The sequence below is a fragment of the Callorhinus ursinus genome, unplaced genomic scaffold (assembly GCF_003265705.2).
Source record: "Callorhinus ursinus isolate GAN/ISIS: 27379988/994484 unplaced genomic scaffold, GSC_fseal_2.0 scaffold4, whole genome shotgun sequence".
Lineage (NCBI taxonomy): Eukaryota > Metazoa > Chordata > Mammalia > Carnivora > Otariidae > Callorhinus > Callorhinus ursinus.
Window position 1 is genome coordinate 41,576,921 of NW_027397066.1, and position 23,442 is coordinate 41,600,362.

Here is a 23,442-nt window from a genome sequence, read left to right on the forward strand (position 1 = left end):
TGCCCATTTAAAAAGCCAGACTGAGGGGCGCCTGGGTGGCTCAGTTGTTAAGTGTCTGCCTTCAGCTCAGGTCGTGATCCCGGGATCCTGGGATCAAGCCCCACATTGGGCTCCCTGCTCAGAGGGGAGCCTGCTTCTCCCTTTCCCACTCCCACTGCTTGTGTTCCTTCTCTCACTGTCTCTCTCTCTGTCAAATAAATAAATAAAATCTTAAAAAAAATAAAAAATAAAGAGCCAGACTGTGTTAGATTACATCCTACTGGTTCTCAAGTGATGGTGCATGTGGAATTTACTTTCCTTCATATAATGGGTCCTTTGAAGCTGCCTTACGTTGTAGGACAAATAATTTGCCCACCTAACTACAGAGTATGAGCTGCATGGAAGAGAAAGCGGGGTTCCCAAGAAACACCATTTCGAGAGGAAGCTCCCCTGCTCCCCATGGTTCCTTCCACAGGCCAAGAACTGCCACAGAAGTCCATCTTTGTTATGTTCAAGTTGGAGAAGAACTGTCAGAGACCCAGAGGTTTAATAAAAATTAAGGTTAAAAACATTTTTGCATCCCAGGTGTTGCTGAATGGTGTGCTGAGAAGCTGGACAGGAAAACAAGATGAGGGGATGAAAAAGAAGAGCAAAGCAATAAAAAAAAAAAAAAATAAAGGAGACATGGGAGAAAGCAACAATTTAACCAAAACCCTCCATGTTTTAAAATCTGGTAGCGTAAAGATACTAAAACACAAAAACAGCTCCTTATTAATGGCTGATATCTTCTGTTTTCACCGTGTGAAGTATTTTCTTCACTATATTTCAAACAATGGGATGTCAGAACTCTCATTTCTGTGTCCTGGCTTCTTTGGATGTTCCATTCTCTTCTTCAGCCAACCCTTCTACTCTCCAAAGCTGAGTTCCTCCAGTAAAGCTGCAACATGTTTGCCATGTTGCAGTGTCAGATAAAATACTGCAGGTGAGTCAGAGCATCTTTCTTATTCCCTGATTCATTCAATAAATACTCAAGAGCCTTCCACATGCCCCCAAGCACAGTCAGCCCTTGAGATACAATGGTGAGCAAAACTGATACAGGTTATTGTCTGGGAGGGAAGGCGGACATTAATCAAATTATCACATAAGTATATAACAAACTGTTCACTGTAGACACATGACAGAGGTGAGGAGCGCTGGGCTAGTATGGAGAGTCAGAGGAGGCTGACCCCAGGCCCTACAGTCTGAATCAAGCTCCAAAAGGGTTAACTGGCCTTGGGGTGGGGAGTTAGTTGGAGAGAACTGCTCTTGCAAGGACTCAAATCTAGAGGGACTGTAATGCATTTAAGGAACTGAAAAGCCTGTGGCTGGAACAAAGGCTATGAAAAAATAAAACAGCTTCTAGAGTGAGAAGGTGATCACAGAAAAATGACATTCTATCGCTCTGGGAAGTCCAGTGCAGAGGGCCTGTCGCTTTGGTCCAGACACAAGAGAACATCGTGGGTGTAACACACTATTTGGTAATCGTTTCTAGCTCCTCCCTACCCTGGAGAGTAATGACCCAGATTTTTTTCAGCCTGATCATGTCCATTTTTGCTATTCTATTATTTTAAGCAAAATACTGACTTTTTTCACTGCCAAATAACAAAACAAGAGCCATGTCCTTAAAAAAAAAAAAAAAAGCCAGTCAAAACACAACACACACACACACACACACACACACACACACACACACACACACTCCCAGATTTTTATCACTGGTTTTTCATGTTGAATCTGAATTTAAAATAAATATAGGCATAAGTTAGCTCAAGAAAGAACTGCCAAGATTATATCGGTAAGGAAGTAACAGGGATTTGATATTTTGATGTTGATTTGCATATACTCTACCAAAAAGTTCCAACAAATACCACCCTGGTGGCTTTTGTTCTATTCTAAACTCTGTAGATAGCTGCCCTGATATACAACAGCTTCAACACCTGCCTTCTAATATCTGGAAAGGCTGTCGCTCTGAAATACTATCATCTCTCTAAAGTCAAAGGCCATTAAATATCCTTTTATAAAATAAAAGGCTATCCTCATCTCAGATGATGTCGTTTTGTCTGGGCTTCTGCATTCTCAAGGAGAACAACGTGAAATAATCAGGAATATAGTGTACAGACTCCCAAGGTGACCAGTTTTCTGATTTCTCTCCTATAAGTGTGAGATTAGGAGGGAGGAAGGAAGCAGGGGGATGGTAAGTAAAAGATTAAAGTTTAATAATAAAGATACAATTACAGAATCAATTTGTGCCTTGAAATCTGTTTCTGGGAACAAAAGCCTAAGCATTCTAAGAAAGCATTGTAAACTTTTTAAATAGATGAAAACATATGCTTCACTTCTTGTACATCAAAGAAATGTCCAATCCACTGTGAACTATAACTAAAGTGTTATTGTTTACTTCGTGCATTGTTTCTATACTTTGACAGAAAGGGTCTGCATTCCCACTTAGGAAGTATCCAACCACATCTTAACTCTGAAGAAATCTTTCTTGGCCAAAGATTGAATTCTTTGCAAGCTGGTGATCTGTATAGTGAAGAAACCCGAAATCCTACAATACGGTATCAAAAGAACAAACCAGATTTAACCGTTTTTCTTCACTACCACAACAAAAATAAGGAAATAAAGAGCCCAATTATATTAGAGTATCATTTGGACAAAACCACAGCTTCTAAAATTAAAACCTCAAACCATTTGCATGTTAGAAAATGTAAATTGTTAATGAACACTGTGTCGTATCGGTTTCCTGTTCCAGATGGCTCTCTGTTGGGTTGGCAACAAGTCAAGAGCCTGACGAAGAGGTGCAGGCATATGTGTCGTGTTTAAAATGAAAGGAAAAAAAAGAAGGGGGTTTCATTTCATAAACACTTCAGTGAAAATTACCATTCCTTTTGGGACCAATTCAGTCCAGGTGCTAAAGACAGAATAAACAGGCAACACATGAAGGCAGAAAAAGTGAGGCTTCTATGGGAATTATATTCCTGGTTACATTTAAAACTAAATTTCAAAATACAAATCACTATCACCATGGCTGTACACATATGTTCTCCCTCTGGTTTCTTAAATATTAATCTTTTATTCTCACATAATAAACGAATATAAGTCAAAGCCTACAGCCAGCTGTGTCCCTTTTAAATTTTCTTCTGCTCCAATTTTAGGCTGAACTGCTTGTACCTAAGTATTTTTATTTTTACCCAAGGTCCTTAAGAATCTCCTTTTGGGCTTACATGGTCTTCCTTTATATTGTGATTAAAGGTAATTTTACTTTTGAGGGACACTGTTTCCTAGGACTTGGAGTAGGGATTCAGCACTCATATTCTCAACAACTTCCTTTGCAATGTTCGTTTTAAAAACCTTATGTTGACTATATACCTGCACCTTCCTTATTCTAGGCACTGTGACCTTAATAGAGAAACTGTCTAAAAGATTTAAAACAAAAGCCTACCTGATACCTTTACTTGTGAAGCATATGTGGAATCTGAATTTGTACTTAGCAGTAGATCATCAAACACACATCAAAATACTAATAGTAGTTTTCTCTGGGTAGTGGGTTTATGGGTAATTTATTTTATTTTATTCTGTGTTTGTTAAGGTACAAAGGCTCTTTACAGTATTCTATGAACAAATGATTTCTGTAATCAGAAAAAAATCCAATTATAGATATTTTAAGAACGTATAACATGAGTGGAATTTTCCGATTCATCCAAATGACAATCCCTGCCCTTCTAAAACTTATATTCTAAGAATTATAAGTAATTACACAGCGATGCATGACAGGCACAATTACTGCTACTTGAGTTTGGAGGGGCAATCACATGGTGAAAGCAGCTTTAGTTCTAAGAATTACTTTAGTTGACAGTTGCTCTGATACTGTTTTCTGAGACACTAGTGAAAATTCCGGCCAATTCTTTTTAGGCATACAAATTCTTACTCTCAAAGCCATTATTCAGGTGTCAATGACATATTGGTCCACTTACAGGTAAAATATCAAACTCAGGAGACAGAGGACAAGATAGTTGTATTTGTCTAATTATAAAGATGCAAAACTGGCTTATTAGTGAATGTTCTCAAGATGCATTTATCAGTATGTCAGGACTGGATGTCAGTATCCCTTCTTTTGTGGAACCACTCCAACCCCCATTCTAAGTGGCAATGATAGATTGTCAATCATAGTCCACTGTCCATTTCTCCAAATCCCTTGCCCCTGCCTCCCTCCCTCCTGCTTCCCAACACAGTGATGGCCACATGACTCAGCATAGCCAGAGGAGACCCCACTCCCCTGACAACAGTGGCTGAAAGTCAGTCAGCTTTGTTTCCTAGGATTGATCAGAAAAGCTCTTTCTTTCCTTTTTTTTCCTGGGTTGCTATTCTGGAATGATATAAGCCAGGAATGGCTGCGAGGAATGAGAAGTTCACAGAGGCAGTTGTAATTTGAAAAAATGAGGCCAATACTTTGAAGGAAGAAAAGCTTAGAAGATGCAAAGAGTCCTGATCACACTGTTGGAGCCCCTACCCCAACTCTCCTAAATATAGTTCCATCTCTGGGCTTCCCAGATGAGTCAATATGAAAGGCAAATACTAACTAGGAAAACCTATTAGCAAAACATATGACTAAGTGTTAATAACCTTAATAATCCAAATGCTCTAATTTTTAAATCATTAAGAATAAAATGAATAATACAGTAGAAAAAAAAGGAAAGACCATGAACTGGCAATTGACAAAAGAGTAAATACAAATGGCAAAATCTGTTTTTCATCAGTACTCAATAAAATGCAATTTATATATGGCCCCTACACTGTTCTTTCCATTTCCAAATTTTCTACAATGAGAAAAAGTCTGACTGTAATAGCGGAGGAAGAACTATAAAGTAAAGGTATTAAAGTATAAAATTAAATTTAAGAATATTAGCCTGGCATCAGTTGGCATGATGAATGGGTGGGTAGACACAGAGAAAAGGCCATGGCCGATATGTGCCTGGGGTAAGGGAGCATCTTTGGAGAGATGTAAACAGCATCTCAAAGACAACAGACATAGCCAACTCCTGTAGGGGGTGAAATTGAGTCAGTGACTCCATTGCTTCCCTCCTGAGATGATAGTGGTATCCTGAAAAAGACAGAATGGTATTGAGGAGAAGCTGATTTAGAAGTAGGAAGGGAATATACTGATTCAGACTAAAATAAAAAGCATATAAAGCTAGACCCATAGAATGGTAGAGAAAGAAGAGACCTTAGATTCACCTAATAAGGCTCTCATTTTATGATGAGGATCCTGAGTCCAAAGCAAGATCAGTGACTTACTTTCGGGTTATATACCTATGGTCATATTTAGGAGTAAAAATCAGACCCTTCCCTGCTAGGCTCTTTTTCTTCTTTTTTTTTCTCTTTATTTTTTACCTTTTGACCCCCTTCACCCATTTCTCTCACCTCGTAACCCCTACCTCTGGCAACCATCAATCTCCGTAAGTTTGTTTTTTTGTGTGTTTATTTAGGCTCCATAAGAGAGATCATTTGGTATGTCTTTCTCTGTCTGACTTACTGCACTTAGTATAATGTCCACCCATGTTGTCACAAATGACAAGATTTCATTCCTTTATAGCTGAATAATATTCCATTGTGTGTATGCGTGTATACACACACAATTTCTTTATCCATTCATCTGCCAATGAACACTTAAGTTGCTCCTATAACCTCACGATTCTGAATAATGCTGTAATGAACACAGGGGTGCATATACCTTTTCAAGTCAGTATTTTCATTTTCTTTGGGTAAATACCCAGAAGTGGAATTGCTGATTCATAATATAGTTAGTTCTATTTTCAATTTTCTGAGGAACCTCCATACTGTTTTCCATAGTGGCTGCTCCATTACATACCCACCAACAATGTACAAAAATTCTCTTATTCCCTTTCTTTTTAAGTCTTGTCTTGTCTTTTCCCTTTCTTTTTAAGTCTTTGTCTTTTAATAGCTTTTTGCTATTAAGTATAATGTTAGCTGTAGACTTGTCATATATGGCCTTTATTATGTTGAGGTATATTCCCTATCCACCCACTTTGTTGAGTATTTTTATCATAAATGGGAGTTGAATTTTGTCAAATAGTTTTTCTACATCTATTGAGATGATGAACAATTTTTATCCTTCATTTTGTTAATATGGTATCACCTTGACTCTGTGGATATTGAACCATCCTGGCATTCCTGGAATGAGTTCACCTGATAATGATGTGTGATCCTTTTAATGTATTGTGAATTCAGTTTGCTAACATTTTGTTGAGAATTTTTACATCTAAGTTTATCGGGGATATTGGCCTTTAATTTTCTTTTCTTGTGTTTTGTCTGCTTTTGGTATCAGGGTAATCCTTACCTTGAAAAATGAGTTTTGAAGAGGTCCTTCCTCTTCTATTTTTTTGGAAAAGTTTGAGAAGGATTGGTATTAATTCTAAACATTTGGGAGAATTCAACAGTGAAGCTGCCTAGTCCTAGACTTTTGTTTGGGGGGAGGTTTTCAATTACTGATTCAATCTCCTTACTAGTAATTGGTCTGTCCCAATTTTCTATTTCATCGTGATTTAGTCTTGATTGTACGTTTCTAGGAATTCATCCATTTCTTCTAGGTTCTGCAATTTTTTGGCATATAGTTGTTAATAGTAGTGTCTTATAATCCTTTGTGTTTCTATACTATTAGTTGTAACATCTCCTCTAACATTTCTGATTTTATTTGAGCCCTCTCTTTTTTTTCCTTGATGAGTCTAGGTAAAAGCTTCTCAAATATGTTTATCTTTTCAAAGAACCAGCTCTTCTCTAATGTCTTTTTATTTTTACTCTAGTCTTTGTAATTTCTCTTGTTCTAACTTTGGACTTCATTTTTTCTTCTTTTCCTAGCTCCTTGAGGTATGAAATTAGGTTGTTTGAGACTTTTCTTATTTCTTGAAGCATATATCATAATTAACTTCTCCCTTAGAACTGTTTTTGCTGTATCCCATAAATTTTGATATATTATATTATTTTCATTTGTCTCTATTTTTTTATTTCTCCTTTGGTGTTTGTTTGTTTGTTTTCTAATTTCTCCCTTGATTTCTTCATTGACTCACTGGTTGTTCAGTAGCATGTTATTTAATCTCTACATATTTGTGATTTTTTTAGTTTTCTTCTTGTAATTGATTTCATACATGGTTTCATACCATTGTGACTGGAAAAGATGCTTGATATGATTTGATCCTCTTAAATTTATTAAGACTTGTTTTGTGGCTTAACCTGTGATCTACACTGAAGAATATTCCATATGCACTTGAGAAGAATGTGTATTTTGTTGTTTTTGGATGGAACGTTCTGTATATATCTGTTAAGTCCATCTGTTCTAAAGTCACTTAATGGTGATATTATTGATTTTCTTTTTTTTAAGATTTTATTTATTTATTTATTTATTTATTTATTTATTTATTTATTTGACAGAGAGAGAGAGATAGAGAGATCAAACAGGGGTAGCAGCAGTCAGAGGGAGAAGGAAAAGCAGGTTCCTCGTGGAGCAGGGTGCCTGACATGGGGCTTGATCCCAGGATCTGGGATCATGACCTGAGCCAAAGGCAGAAGCTTAACCAACTGAGCCACCCAGGCGCCACTGATATTATTGATTTTCTGTCTGGATAATCTCTTGATGTAAATAGAGTATTAAAATTCCTTACTACTGTCTTGCTTACTATTTAGGTCTGTTAATATTTTTTCTTTATATATATTTAGGTGCATCTATATCAGGTGCATAAATATTTACAAATGTTATATCCTCTAGTTGGACTATTTATCATTGTGTAAGTCCATCTTTGTGTCTTTAAAGTTTGTTCTAAAGTCTATTTTTTCGATATAAATACAGTTACTCCAGCTTTCTTTTGGTTCCCATTTGCATGGAATATATTTTTCCATCTCTTCATGTCCAGTCTGTGAGTGTCTTTACATCTAAAGTGAGTCTCTTACAGGCAGCATATAGATGGGTAATTTTTTTTTTAATCCATTCAGTCACTCTATGTCTTTTAATTGGAGAATTTAGTCCTTTTACATTTAAAGTACTTATTGATAGGTATTACTTATTGCCATTTTGTTCATTGTTTGTTGGCTATTTTTGTAGCTCCTCTCTATTCCTTTCATCTTCTCTTGGTGTCTTCCATTGTTCTTTGGTGACTTTCTTTAGAGGTATGTTTATATTCTTTTCACTTCATCTTCTATGTATTTACTATAGGTTTTGCTTTGCAGTTACCATGAGGCTTACATACAACAACTCATATCTTTAGCAGTCTATTTTAAGTTGATAATAATTTAAGTTCTATCCTATTCTAAATATTTTTACTCTCCTCCCTCCGTTTTATGTTTTTGATGTCACATTTCACATCTTTTTATCTTGCGTATCCCTTAACTAATCATTATGATCATACTTACTTTTACTATTTTTGTCTTTTAACCTTCATACTAGCTTTATGATATGAGCATATTTAGGATTAAAAATCAGCAACCCCCCCACAGCTGCACCCTTTTCAACCATATCACCCCATCTCTCCTATTTCATCCATAGCTACATGTTCAAGAAAACTATTCTTATATTCCATGTATGCCACTTTTTCTTTTCATGATTGAGAAATTTATGCCACATATAATGTACAATTAATAAGAATCATCAATAACTAATATCCATCTGTAGCATTAACAATTGTTACTATTGACATCATGTGCAGACACAAAAATTAGTGATACGGACAGTATGTCTTCCACATTCGTGCATACATTAAATACCAATGCAAGAATATCTGTTCCAGTGTCTTAGTTAAGAATGATTATTTTTATGATGTGACATGGAAAAATTAAGTACTTGAGAAAGTAATTTGTAGTGATCCCTTAATATGTTAGCAAAATTGCTTAACTAGTAGGCTACCTTAATAGGCAGATCTAAATATCTTTCTACATAGCCTGTGATATATTTTAAATATGGAATAAACCTTTTAAACTTCATTTGATATAGCTGTTTTGTAATATTTGCTGTGGTTAACTATTTTAATATGTTGGACAGTAAAACTAAATGTAACAGTTCCAACATTTCTCATGGGAGAGATTTAGGGCAGACATATGTTCTTCATCAGAGTTTCCAGCAGAAATCTTAGAAATCAAGAGGAAAAATAAACCTTATTATACCAAACTGTGTAGCAAACCATAATGGACAGCAACAGTCATAAAGTTGTTTTTTGTTTTGTTTTCTTCTGGCAGCCCTGAAACAAAAAAATCTGAAACACTAGAAATGAAGGTGTATTCCTTAATGCAAAGTCCAATATTGGAATGTCACAACAACTGGAAATCCATAAACTAGAACCAAGAAATAAGGTAGAATCCTTTCTAAAATAAATTTTACCCTACTTCCTGAACTCCTCCAGCTGAGTGGGTAGATTCCATAATCATGGTTTTGTACACTGGCACCTACTGTAATGAGCTAAAGTTTTCATTCAAGTGTGGGTAACATGAAGGTTGGTAATGAGTTTTTAGGATCACTCTTCCAGTTACCACAGCAACAGCCTTGTCATTGCCAAACCAGGAGGGATACTTAAGGTTTAAGGAACAACTTCCCAAGAGAAAGAGTTTTGAAATTTTGAAAACTGATATTCCAATTGGAATAGTGCCCTCAGGAGCAATAATCTGCAGAAATGTACAGTCTGAAATTTGATTAATTACTGAGGCAAACCTGTGAGATGAGGAAAGAATGCAGAGGTGATGAAGTAAAGGAAGCCTAAGAGGAGAACTTCTTATTGGCTCCTCATCTTTTACAATTTTCTGTTTGGAAGTGCTTCATATTTTACTAAGGAGACTAACTTTCTACAAGGCTGGGAAAAGTACTCAGCCAACTATGAAAAATGCTTTGTTTGAAAGACATATCTCTACTAACATAATAAAACATCTAGGCCCTGTGGTAACAGAGATGAAAGTTTTTATAATAAAGTGGCAGACACGAATAGCAATAATAATTTTATATGGTCTATGTTTACCTGAGCTTTTCAAAAGAGGAAAGATGTCATAAATCAGTGCAACTAGATTTTTACTGTTGGCTGTAGAATATGGCTTTGTTTCACTATGGATAAGGGCACAAAAGTGCTTTCCATTTGGAAAGTAGACCTGAAAGTATCATGTCGGTACCTTCCACAACCCATTGAAAAACAAATTCTCAGCTTCTTCCTCACTCAGAGTTGAAGAGACTCTCCTCTCTTAGGTTTCCTCTAGGGGATGCAAGGGAACTGGTTGAGAGCTCCCGAGACTATGTTTATCTTCTCAGTGTCCTCAAGAACACTGCTTTCCAAACTGGACCTGCCTTTCCTCATTTATTACATGTGATTGATATTAAAAAGGGTATTGGACAAGTGAGAAGGGATAGAGGGAAAAAAAACTTAGGAAACAAGATCCCTTAAAATGAAACTTTAACAAAGTTGAGATGATTCAAAAAATCATGGTCCATCATGAAGATAAGTTATGCATTTTACCCAAATCAATGTGAAGTTCTGATTATTCCAGTTAGAGTAACAGGAATCCTGCCATTATTTTATGCAAAAGTACTGGGAATTCTGTGGCAAAGGAAGCACAACTATACATCTAGTGAGAAAAATACATCTTCACATGAGAAGAACTTATGCAACATTCCTTCCACAAAACTTACTCTTCATATTTCATTAAAAAAATAATATTCCTGATTTCTTGAGAGATTAGAGTATCAGATTCTTGCTCTCCTGGTAACAATCAGAGGAGCCCCAGTTTGACACAGTCCCTGCCATTCCCTATCACTCTCTCTATTAAGACTGAATATCCTTGGGCACCTGGGTGACTCAGTCAGTTAAGCGTCTGCCTTCAGCTCAGATCATGATCCCGGAGTCCTGGGGTCGAGCCCTGCATCGGGCTCCCTGCTCTGCAGAGAGCCCGCTTCTCCCTTTCCCTCTTCTGTTCCCCCTGCTTGTGCTCTCTCTCTCTCTCTGTCAAATAAATAAATAAAATCTTTAAAAAAAATAATAATGATAATGATGTAGAGAACACAAACTGACAGCACATGCGCCAGGGTCTGCACCAAGCACTTTGACTATTTTATCTCATGAATTTGGTACTATCATTACTATCCCCATTTGATTTATGAGGAAACTGAGAATCAGTGAAGTTAAATGACTTACTCAAGATGGCACAACTACTAAAATTCAGAGTCAGAACTAAAACCCAGGCACACAACTCCTAATCCTGTGCTGAGAACCTTTACATTTCACTACCACTGCCCCCAGGGGTTCTATGCTTCAAGAGCTTGGAATAATGCCAGGTATGTAGACATATTCAACAAATATTGATAGGTTGAAAATATTTGTGATGTAAGTCCAGTGACACTAGCACACAATAGCACATTATTTCAGTTTATACTGTAAAAGAAACGTTAATATTATAACTGTGGATTAAAGTACCATGGGCATCACTCTACCTCACAGTATATTATCTTCCCTTACAATTTTCCCTATCAGAGAAGCCTAAAATAACTGCAGCAAATACAAGTTTTTTACTTACTGTCCATTCTCACCTTCTTTCTTCTAACAGAACTCTGACTTTGGTCATGAGAAATAGATGCCCAGTTAAAAATACTCTAGGAGCCAGAGGTGATCATGAAACCGAGTTCTAGCCAATGATACAAGTAGGAGAGGAGAAATGTTATTGTGTTCCCTAATATGAAAAAGGGCAGCCTCTGTTAATATATGCCTCTTACTTTCAAGCATGGACATACTAAGTCAAGGAGAAGTGACGACCTCATGACCATGATGACAAAGAAAGAAGAAAGCAAGAAAGCAAGCAAGCAAGCAAGAAAGAAAGAAAGAAAGAAAGAAAGAAAGAAAGGAGCCAGAAAGAACATGAGTTCTGCTGCCTGTCTCTGAACTTCCTGCTGAGAAAATATAAATCCCTATTTGTTAAGCTAATCTGGTAAATTTCCCACTATATATATCCAGGTGTAATCCTTATACAATGGTACAATAAGTGATAACCCCAAATTATCAACAGGAAGAAGAATAAGAGTGTAATAAATATAAATACAGTTTCCATGGTATCATTATACCTCTATCTTGAACTATAGATTTTTTTTAGATACTTTGAATCACTCATTCCCTAGCTTTACACTAAACTCAACAGATCTAGCCCCTATTGACCTTTCCTTTAAAGATAGTATAAAAATCCAGAGACAAATCAATAAACAACATAAAAGTTGTTTACCAAAAAAATTTTTCCAAAATAGTTTTGGGTGTCAAAAACTATACGCAAATTTTGGTTTCCTTTTTTTTCTGGTTCCAGGACCTGCTGACCAACATACCCTTCGAGTACTGATTTGCTCCTAATAGGTTACATGTGTGCCGAGCTGTTTCACTTCGGCTCACAGGTTAGGTAGGTAGGGTTTGGACTGGCCAAAGCCCCAGGGCTGGTTGCTTCTGACCAAAAAGTTGTGTCCACTTGCCTGAGTACACTATGCAAGCATACTCGTTGTCTGTGTGTGTCACAATGTGATTAAGGTTGGGAAGTACTGCCCTACATGACAGCTACAAGCTATCAAAATAACAACAGACATAGGAGATGATTACTTATTTACAGTGTGTATGGACTGGAAATTAGCTCACGTATAACATCATTTGTTATATGTTAGCTCCATATAACATCATTTTATTTTTAGTAAAATCACTGAGTGGTCATCAATATAGCACTTATGTTTATTGTCAAGGTTCAAAGATGGACGATACGATGACTAACACACACCACTAGGAAATGACAGAGCCAGGACTTTTGAATCAGGGATTTTTACATCTAAGCTCTATGCTTTATCTGATATACCTCCCTGTATGATGACATTCCAAGTTTACACAGATCTTTAAAATTAGAATTTTGACTTCATTCTCTGAAGAAAGTTCAAATGGTTTTCCTTTGTTTTCTCTTGTGACTGCTAGGCAAACACTAACATACACAGAAACTGATAATCTCTTTGAATTTAGCAAGACTGAGAAAGCACAGTAAATGACATTTTCAGGCCGTACCAATTTTCTTTTTACAATTCCTATCCCTGACACTCAGGGAGCCAGCCCTTGTTATTTTGTGTGAGTAGAAAAGAGACTTTTTGCCTGCCATTCTCCCTAAAAGTAGCTATCAAAAGGAAAATAGTACACTGCCGTTGACCATGCTTAAGTTTTGGTATGTTTTGCCAATTACAATTTCTCATTGTGCTTTCCATAAAAGGGAAGAATAGGGAGAAATGAAAGAAATCATCAAAAGTAAATTACATATTCAACATATAAAAAGGAAATATGAATTTTAAACACAGGGCAATTATTGTCAAGAGATATCATTGAAATAAAAAGAATTTAAGTTTGCCACTCCTATTTTAGAAAGCTAGCAACCAAAAGATTTCAATGACTAGAAATAATATTTTAATTTCTTAATGGCAATGCAGAAACAAAGAGAATACATGCATGAAAATAGGAAGGCATGAGGAAACATCTATAAGTAGCTATTACAGACAGAGTAAAAAGAACAGGCGATATCTACAACATTAATCAAATATTAATTCACTGTTTGTAAAATAAGAACATGATGGAATGGCTGAGCATGCATGGCATAAAACAGTAAATTTAAGCAAGCCTCAGTTACAAAATATAATAAATGCAATGGTTATGGAAGTGAGCTGGTAGCAAGTTTAGAATCTCTTGTCAAGACCTGGGCTCCAGACCCAGAACACCTGGGTTCAAATTCTGATCCTTTCACTTTTAGGTGATGATCACATGCTTGAGTTTTCAGTACAGAAAAAGCATTGTTTTCTTGATTCTATTAAGATTAATAAAATTATAATATGAAAAGTGGAGTTTTACTGACTAATTGCTTGCTTTCAATAAGAGTTTTAAACCAAATTTCATCAACCCCAAAATGTGCACAAGCCATAAAAGAAATTCTGCCACCCAGTAACAAGTAAGCCAAGACTATAAACTGGAATAACATAAACCCAACACTGTGCGCAAGTTCATGGTAAAGCCAGGTTAACCTAGTTCCACAACTGCCCAAGCATTTGTAAGGCAATTTGGAAGGTGATTCTATTCTTTCAATATATAAGGGAATATCCCACCTTGTTCTACAAGATTGAGTCACTGCTACTCCCACACCATCCTAGTGCTTTTCTCCTGAGATGTAAACAGTTGCCTCAGCAGCTAATTGTAGACATAAACCCTACTTCTCAGAACATTTGGATTTCCAAGATACTTAATAGGGGTATGTCTATGGCCAAGTAAAAGTCTATCTTCAGGAAAAAAGTCCTTTTGGTGTCCATAGAGGTGGAGTGACGCATATGTATCCCACTAGTAAGTTCACCTATGCCAAATTTAAGTAGTGCATCTTACCCACCCTGCTTAAACTGTACATCCAAAGTTTACTGATGTAGGAATGTATACTTCATATTACAAAATGTCTCTAAAATTTTTAAATATACTAAAATTTCTACAAATTCTTATTTTTAAGCTTCATTTGCTAAACTTACTAATTTCCTGATATAAACATGAATGTACAGAAGTGTTTTTAAATGTGAAGTCACATTTAACAGCAAGAGAATGCAATATCCTAAGCAATCATAGAGAAAGTAATAAAGAGTGAAATGCTGGGTCAATAAACACCTTGAGCGAATATTAAACGAATACTCTTCCAGCATGACTTCAATTCCCAAAATAATACAGCAACATACTAATGTTACAGAAAAGCCATCCAAAGAACCTCAGCTAAAACAAACCATCTTTGTTGTCTGTTTCTGAAATTATGCATTTTAAGAATAACTCCCAATTAAATTCTCTTGGCGTTCAAATTTACTTTGAATCAAATTACTGTTCGGAGCACTGTATAAACCATATTAAACCTTTCTAAGTCAATATTCATTTATAGCCAAACAAACACGTAGACGCATATAGAGCTGTAACTTAATGAAATGGGAGCAAATTCCACAAGTTTTCCTTAAGTAGATTTTAAGTTGGCAGAGAGTTTCTGTACTAAGCAAGGAAATGTTTCATTTTTGTGGAAACTTCTGTTTCCATCTTGTCAGGGTTTCATTTTCCATAGCCAAACATAGAAAAGGTCAGCCGTGGGCATGAAGGCCAGCACCATGCATGGGGCACTTCGGTGGACAGCTACACAGCCTCTTTCGGAGTGGTCTGGACGCTCCCCTCAGTGAGGCACAACAGGCAACAGGAAGAGGAGTTGGGAAATACATAATGTGCCTCAGTGGAGCCTTCCTGAATGGAGAGGTCTGCACATACCCACACACACACACACACACACAAACACACACACACACACACGAATGAATGAATGGAAGCTACGTATGTTTTTAGACTATTTAAGTTTTGTGTGTAAGCTTTAACAATTTCCACTCTTAAACAGACCCAGGCTCCATCCGTACTAAAGGAAATAAGCTTTGTGCAAAACAGAAATAATACTGAGTTTGATAAGAAAAACACAAATGAATGTCTCTATGAGTTACATCACAGTTCTTATTAAAAGTAAAAATGGTTAGAGTGTATGATATTTCTTTCCCGAATCAGCATAGCCTCCTTTCCTGGGATATTCGGATATTATCTGGGATACTACCAATTAATTCAGATTCAAGAGGAAATATGAGAAGTAAAAAGTATAAAAGTACTCTCAAAAATTGCAATTTTCAATTTTATGACATTGCATAACATTTTGGGGAAACAGTTTTGTGTGTGTGTGTGTGTGTGTGTGTGTGTGTGTTTTAAGTTTGAAATGACAATCTCAAAGAAACTATGTCAACAGAAACCCTTTGAATAGGCTGCACATCTTATTTTTTCTTAAAGATATTACATCCTGTGAAAATTTTGCTATTTTAACAAGGCTCTAGAAATAGGAGCTGTGATGGGCAATTAGAAGAAAATTTCACTATAGCTGGAAAAAAAATATTGCAATGAAAACCTCTAATCCTAAAGGCTGGCTAGTACTCATCAGGCCTCATAAAATTCCAAACAACTCCAATGAAGGTGGTTTCACCTCTTTCTAAAATACCTTTATTTTTAAACCCTTTTCTATATCAGTGATGTTTATGTCCTATATTTTTTATTAAACACTCACCTGTGATTTTTTGTAGCAAAGGTGACAATTCAGACTCTTTACAAAAGACCTGAGCCAATGCTTTCTTCACTTTTTCTTCAGCTTCCCCCAGGTTTTTGTCCACTGTGAACTCTCCACTGATAGAATAAATATATATCAGGAGGATCAACAGCTCTTCAGGGCTGTAGTCATCATTGGTCCTCTCGTCCAAAGGCTTAATCATGGGCAGCAGCTGATTTAACACAACAGACATTGTTGACTCCCCAATGCTCTGAAATAAAAGGTGGTAATAAGAAAATATGTCATTCTTATACAAAGACGTAATTAATGCACAGTCCAAAGATGTATCAGTCCAAAGATGGCTTGTAAACAAGTTTGTGATGTTCATGACTAGATTGCTTTTTATTTGTCTGTTTCTTGTCCTAGAGAGAATGCTGCAAGAAATCTGGCATTAGATTGATTGGTATGATCTAGTTTATAACACAGCTAGTAAAGTTGCAAGCCCTTTTATATTATCTTATGTATACCTTATACAAGTAAGAGTCCACTGGTTTTATAAGTGTTAAGTACTTCAGATACCAGAAATTTTAAATTAAGAGTGTATTTTTAAAGCAATATGATTAAAAATAAAAACAGGTCAGCATCTATATGTCCAAACAAATGCTGACATTCTTTTAGAGGAATTACCTTGAATTTTACAGTATATTCTTTTTAATATTCTCTATATTGGCAAATATTAGTCAGAATAGATTTTTTTATTCCAAAATCAAAGTTTATTTTTATTTTATTTTTAAAATTTTTGAAAATTCTAATTCTAGTATAGTTAACATACAGGGTTATATTAGTTTCAGGTGTATAATATAGTGATTCAACAATTCTATACAGTACTCAGTGCTCATCGTGGTAAAGGTACTCTTAATCCCCATCATCTATTTCACCCCTCTCTCCACCCACCTCCCCCTCTGGTAACCATCTGTTCTCTATAGTAAAGTGTCTGTTTTTTGGTTTGTCTCCTTTTCTTCCTTGTTCATTTGTTTTGTTTCTTAAATTCCACATATGAGTAAAATCATATGGTATTTGTCTTTCTCTGACTGACTTATTTCACTTACCATTATACTCTCTAGATCCATCCATGCTGTTGCAAATGGCAAGATTTGATTCTTTTCCATGGCTGAGTAATATTTCCTTGTATATACATACCACTTCTTTTTTTTTAAGATTTTATTTATTTATTTGAGAGAGAGAGAGTGAGTACAAGAGTGGGGTGAGGGGCAGAGGGAGAAGCAGACTCCCCACTGAGCATGGAGCCAGATGTGGGGCTTGATCCGGGACTCCGGGATCATGACCTGAGCCAAAGGCAGACGTTTAACTCACTGAGCCATCCAGGCGCCCTGACATACCACTTCTTTATCCATTCATCTATTGATGGACACTTGGGCTGCTCCTATAATTTGGCTATTGTAAATAATGCTGCAATAAGCATAAGGGTATATATATCCTTTCAAATTAGTGTTTTTGTATTCTTTGGGTAAATACCCAGTAGTGCGATTATTGATCATAGGATTTTTTTTTTTTTTTATAACAAGGAACAGTCATTTTCTGCTAAACCTGGTGAATAGAATAAGGGATAAAACTGGGCAATGTCACTTAGGGTTCAAGATATCTTTGGGTAAATCTGAAGGTAATCCACTTTATAACTTAAAACATGTTTTTCCTTTTAGCTCTTCCACTCATTTCATGAGTGATATTTAGCAGAGAATTTCAAAATTCCTTGCATGTGATAACAGCACGGCATTTCTGGAGTAACCGCATCACTTCTAAATAGCTATACCACGTTTCATACAAATTCTGAGATTTTTAGTGAATAGATAAATCCCCATTTTAAATAATGTACTTTATTTCGCTTATAAAATAATCCTAGAAAATAAAACTCAACTATTTGTATTTATATTAAAATCAGAGGCCAAATGATCACAACTTGCAACTTCCATGTCATTCATTCAGAGGGGTTCACTGAGTATCTACTATGTTCCAGGTACTATACTGGGTCTAGGGATATAGCAGTCAATGAAACAAATCTCTTGCTCTCATAAAGCTTACATTCTAGTTGGGTGAAACAGACAATTAAGAAGCTAAAGGAGTAAAATACATAGTCTACTAGATGGTGGTGAGAGCTATGGAGAAGAATAAAGTAGAAAAGAAGGAAGATGGGACATTAGGGTATGTGTATGTTTATGTGTATGAAAATACGCTATGTTAAAGAGGAAAAGCCAGGTTAAGAAGGGAGTGTTGGAATTAAAAAATAACCTACAGAAATGCTCTCTTTGAATGAAGTTGATGGCAAGGAGATGGATGTGATTCTGTATTGGGATAACTACCCCAAAATGAACTTTTCAAGTCAAGTCATTTCCACACTTGGAAAAATTTGGACATATCATCTCAAGGTTAAGGTTTACAATTATATTATTTGGTACACGAAAAACAGCTGTTACCATTCATTTCCACTAAAAATCTTGGATGTTCACAATGCACCAAACAAAAACAAAATGATAAGTCTCTGGAATGAACAGGTACAGATGGAAAAGAACAGGATGATTTTAGTGTTACATGGTGACAAGACACATTTACCCAGTGTAAACACACCCACTTCTCAAAGGAAATGGCTAGAACGTTTGAAGGCATCCTAGGACTGTCCTATAACCTCAGGAGTCTCTGGAGACAAGCATTCAAGTATTCTCTGCTTTACAAGCTGCCAAGAGCAATTTGAAATATAGGAGCTGTGTGGCTGGCCTGTTAGAAGTGGGGCTGTGGGGGCTACAGCTTTCATTTTTCCTTTTTACCCTATCACCAACATTTTGGATAACATTAAGCAGATTTCTTCATTGCTTCATTATATCCCATTTCTAAAAAGCAGGTATATACATCAAGTATCTATCCTATAGGAGTCCTATGATTCTCTTCCCAGAGCAAAAGGATTTTTTTAAAAGATAGTTATAAAAAGTAAAACAAGGTAGAATAATCATCATAATCATTTGAAAAGGTTCACCCACTAACATCTGGCCATGAGAGCATCATTTTCAAATTGTTGATCTAAGATATATTGCTGGAGAACCAACTACCTCATTGGTAACACTCTAGCAGACATCTGTTAGCTAGGTAATACCTGTGCACATCAATTTATAAAATTACATTCTAATCTGCTTAAAGCATTCCCAAAAGCTAATTATTAAGTTGAATACAAAGTGAAGAATACTGATCAGTCTTAAAGAGCCATGAGATATGGTGGAAATAAAAAGGCTCCATTTCAAACACCCAGATTCCAAACCTGACTGTACCACTAAGCAGCCCCTTAACCTCGTAGGATCCCAATAAACTTCTCAGGATCTTTTCATCTCTAAAATGACATGATCCAACTAAAAGATGGCTCAGTTCTTAAGCCACATATATGCCAAGATCTCCATTTTAACTTTAACTTTAACATTACCACTGGTGATAGTAGGCTGTGAATCACATTTCATTGCTGGCTACACAGAAAAATACAAATGCTCAAAAGAAAAGCTTTACTGCAGAAACAAATGTAGATACAGAAATATCATAGATACGTGTGTGACATGGGCTGATATACATACATCTATTTCCTAGTTCTGCCACCGAGAGAATCTAGAAGTAATGACACCTCAGTAGCAATGAGCACACCCAGTGGCCAGATCTTGGTTTCTAATATCATTCTCAAATAAAAGGAATCAGGGATCCTCAGAGAAATGGCTGATTCAAGGGATGGGGCAGGGGAAAATACAAGAAGATCTTGTGCCAGAAAGTAAGGAAGTCCTTAAAAAAACAAAGGGATGGGCCATGTCAAAAGGACACAAGAGACAACTGGAAGGCCTCCCAGTGGTCAAAGCTGAAACAATTTGGGTAAGAAAATAAAGTAGTAATGGATTATAACCCCAAATACAAAAAAAAATGTGCTTCACTCCATACTGATCTAAATAAGTGATTGCATAAATAAATAAACATAAATAAATAAATAAATGTAGGAGAAGAGATAAATGTTCCTTACAGAAGTCCAAATAACTTATGTAGACACTGCCCCCTCCAGGGGTTAGAGCTTAATCCCCCTACCTCTTGAGTGTGGGCTACACATAATAACTTGCTTCTAAAAAATTGTGTATGGAAAGAGGAGGGAGGAGAACTTTACCTTAGAATATCGAGGTTAACATCACCAGTGATAAGGCAAATGATATCATGTGTCCCTAATATGATGTGGTGAGAATGGCACTTCACTTTTGTGGTATTTTTCTCCCAAGCCCATAACCGCACAACAAAAACAACAGATAAATCCTAATTAAGGAACATTCTACAAAATGCCTAACTAGTATTCCTCAAAACTGTCAGGTCATGAAAAACAGGGAAAGACTAAAAAACTAGCACACACCAGATGAGACTAATGACAAAATGTGATGGGGTCCTGGATGGGATCTGGGAACAGAGACAGAGCATGGGGGTGGGCAGGGTGGGGGAGACTAGTAAAATCAGACTAAAGTCTGGAGTTTATAGTCAATAGTAATGTACCAATACTGGCTTCTTAGTTTTGACAAATACACTACAGTACTCTAAGATTTTTACAATAAGGTAAGGGATATACAGAACGCTGTGCTGTCTTGACAACTTTTAAATACATCTAAAATAATCTACAATAAAACATTTTTTTGGCAAGGGGAGGCGAGATGAGGGGAAGAAAGCGAAAGGGAAGTTGAGGGAAGGGAAGATAATAAGAGACAAATCCAGGTACTTTTGGATCTCCTTCTGTCAGACTGAAAATTCCAGGAAAGACAATTTCAGCTGAGTATAAGAACTCCTCAAACAGAGGAACCAAAATAAGGGACTGACTCAGGAAGCAATGAACCTCCCATCAATGGCAAAGGGAGGCAGGGAGGTCGTCTGGCACAGATGAACGACAGGGAATCCTATACACACTGGCTTGGAAGGCCAATTAGACTCTCCTAGGACTATCCATAAAAGCATGACTCCAGATTGGATGTATATCAATTTTCCAATACTCTCTTCTCTTAGAATGAAACCTGAACAAGAAAAAGGAAAAGATCAGCGAGATCCTAGATTGAAACCTCTTTAAAGCTGAAAGAAAGAATCTGAGGAGGACTGATAATGAGGTTACGGGAGTAAAATTACACGCCTGAGAAACAGCTGTAGCACTTACAAGCTGTGTGACCTTGGGCAACTCAAATGAACTTCTCCAAGTCTCAGCTTCCTCACCTGGAGAATGGACAAACTACCACAAATGTCTGAAAATTAAGCCTCCCCTCAGACACCCCTTTTCATATTGGGACAATTAAACTACTTTGTGGTTTAAAATACAGTAATCCCCACAACGGGGCAGTCTTTGTAAGGACCCAAACATCAAAGGACACCCTCTCTTCTGAGGGTTGATTTTGGGGAAAATACTTGACCTTACATCTGAGGCCAGACAATAATAGCTTTCGCTTCATAAGTTTGTTCTCAAGATCTAGTAACAGAAGTAAATCACAAAGGGCAGTGCCTGGTACATAGCCTCTGATCAATATGAAATGCCTACCACCACTATCGCCTACTACCCCATGCTTGCTTGCCTGGTAGGAGTGATCAAGAGGACTGGTAGGGAACAAAAGACCTTCTAGGAATAAGAAGTCCATGGTCTCAAAGGAGGGAGGAGCAGCCTGCCAGTATTGGATGTGACACCACATCTGGGAACTTAACTGCAAAGTTAGTCAAAGGTTAAAGGCAATATAAACATTATTAAACACTGCCATTAAAAAAGCACACACAGAGCAAACCACAACCAAAGCAAAAAAATGGCTTCTTTATAAAGTACCAGGGATTAAATTTCTCATTCATTTTGGTATAAATGGGCCAACTAGTAGGAGGTGGAAGACTAGAGCTGTGTCTAGAGTGACAGAACCTTTTTTTTTTTTAAATTCTGCAGTCTGGAGCTCCTGTTATTTTTGAATGAGTCCCCAGTAACTCCATACAAAAGGCTCTCTGTAAAATGCGTGCTGTCTTTAGAAAAGCCATTTTGGGGGTGGGGGGCTGAATTAAAACACCTCTGCGAAGTCAGAGTCAGGTCCTGTGCTGGCTACGACCGCAGGCCTGAGGAGTGAACAGGCCATATTCCTCCTGGCTGCCGAGCAGGCCGGGCTGGCTCCACACCTGCTCCTCTGTGGTGCAGCCTGCAGACCCTCCATGAAACTCAAAGCCACTCTCACGGGCTGCTGGAGAACCCATCTCCGCAGCTCCTCCAAGGTCCAGCTCAGTCCCGGGGTATGGCCTCATGGGATGCTGCCAGTGAGGGCCTGAGGGAGTGCCTAAGGCCCTTCTGCCCCCAAACATCACTTGCCACCCTTGCTTTGATACCTGTCACAGGTTTTAGATTCCTATGATTAAAGCCACTCTGCTTCTTTGGGGGATGGGCTTCTGTATACGCCCCAGGCAAAATGCAAAAATGGAACTTGGTGTATGGGAGGATAATTCATTGATGCACTCATGAATCTTCAACAAATGTTTATTGTGTACATACGAAGTGCCAGTCACTGTGCTATACTCTGGGCATACAAAGAACAAGGCAAGACACAAGATTCCAGGAGCTTACAGGTGAGTGGGGGTAGGAGTAAACAGTAGAGGAGATGAAGTAAGTAAGTGCTTTACTGGAAGTTTTCATCCACTTTGGAGACAGCCCGGGAAGGATGGTACCTCAACTGAGTCTTACCCAATCAACTGCCATCTCAGGGAGGAGCACAGCTCCGAGAAATGACCAATGGGCTAAGATCCTTCCTTCATTTCCTCAGCAAATATTTAACACCCACTTACTAAGAGTGTGTGGTAGGTAGAGTTATGACCCCTGAAAAAGGCCACACTCTAACCCCAGAATATGTCATTGCCAACGTGATTAAGGTTACAGATCTTGCAATGGAGATTAGCCTGCATGATCTGGGTGGGCCCAGTCTACTCACGTGAGTCCCTAAAGCAGAGAACCTTTCCTGGCTGTGGTCAGAGAGAGACGCAAGGCTGCCAGTTTTGAAGGGGGAGGAAGGGGGCCACAAGCTAAGGAATGCAGGGGCCTCTAGACTGGAAAAGATGAGGAGATGGATGCTCCCCCAGAGCCTCCAAAAAGGAATGCAGTGCTGCCAACACCTTGATTTTTTAAAAAGATTTTATTTATTTACTTGAGACAGAGAAAGAGAGCGAGCCAGCACATGAGTTAGGGGGAGGGGCAGGGGGAGAGGGAGCAGCAGACTCCCCACTAAGCAGGGA

The 23,442-nt window shown here is 37.4% G+C and overlaps 1 protein-coding gene across 2 annotated transcripts in view; it reads right to left on the minus strand.

The window, feature by feature from the left end:
- Positions 1-23,442, minus strand: part of SCFD2 (sec1 family domain containing 2) — a 456,513-nt gene that overhangs the window by 220,980 nt on the left and 212,091 nt on the right. For both annotated transcript variants that reach the window (XM_025887412.2, XM_073891668.1), the window contains exon 5: positions 16,159-16,408. In XM_025887412.2, the coding sequence (XP_025743197.1) occupies positions 16,159-16,408 (250 nt within the window). The remainder of the gene's footprint in view (positions 1-16,158; positions 16,409-23,442) is intronic.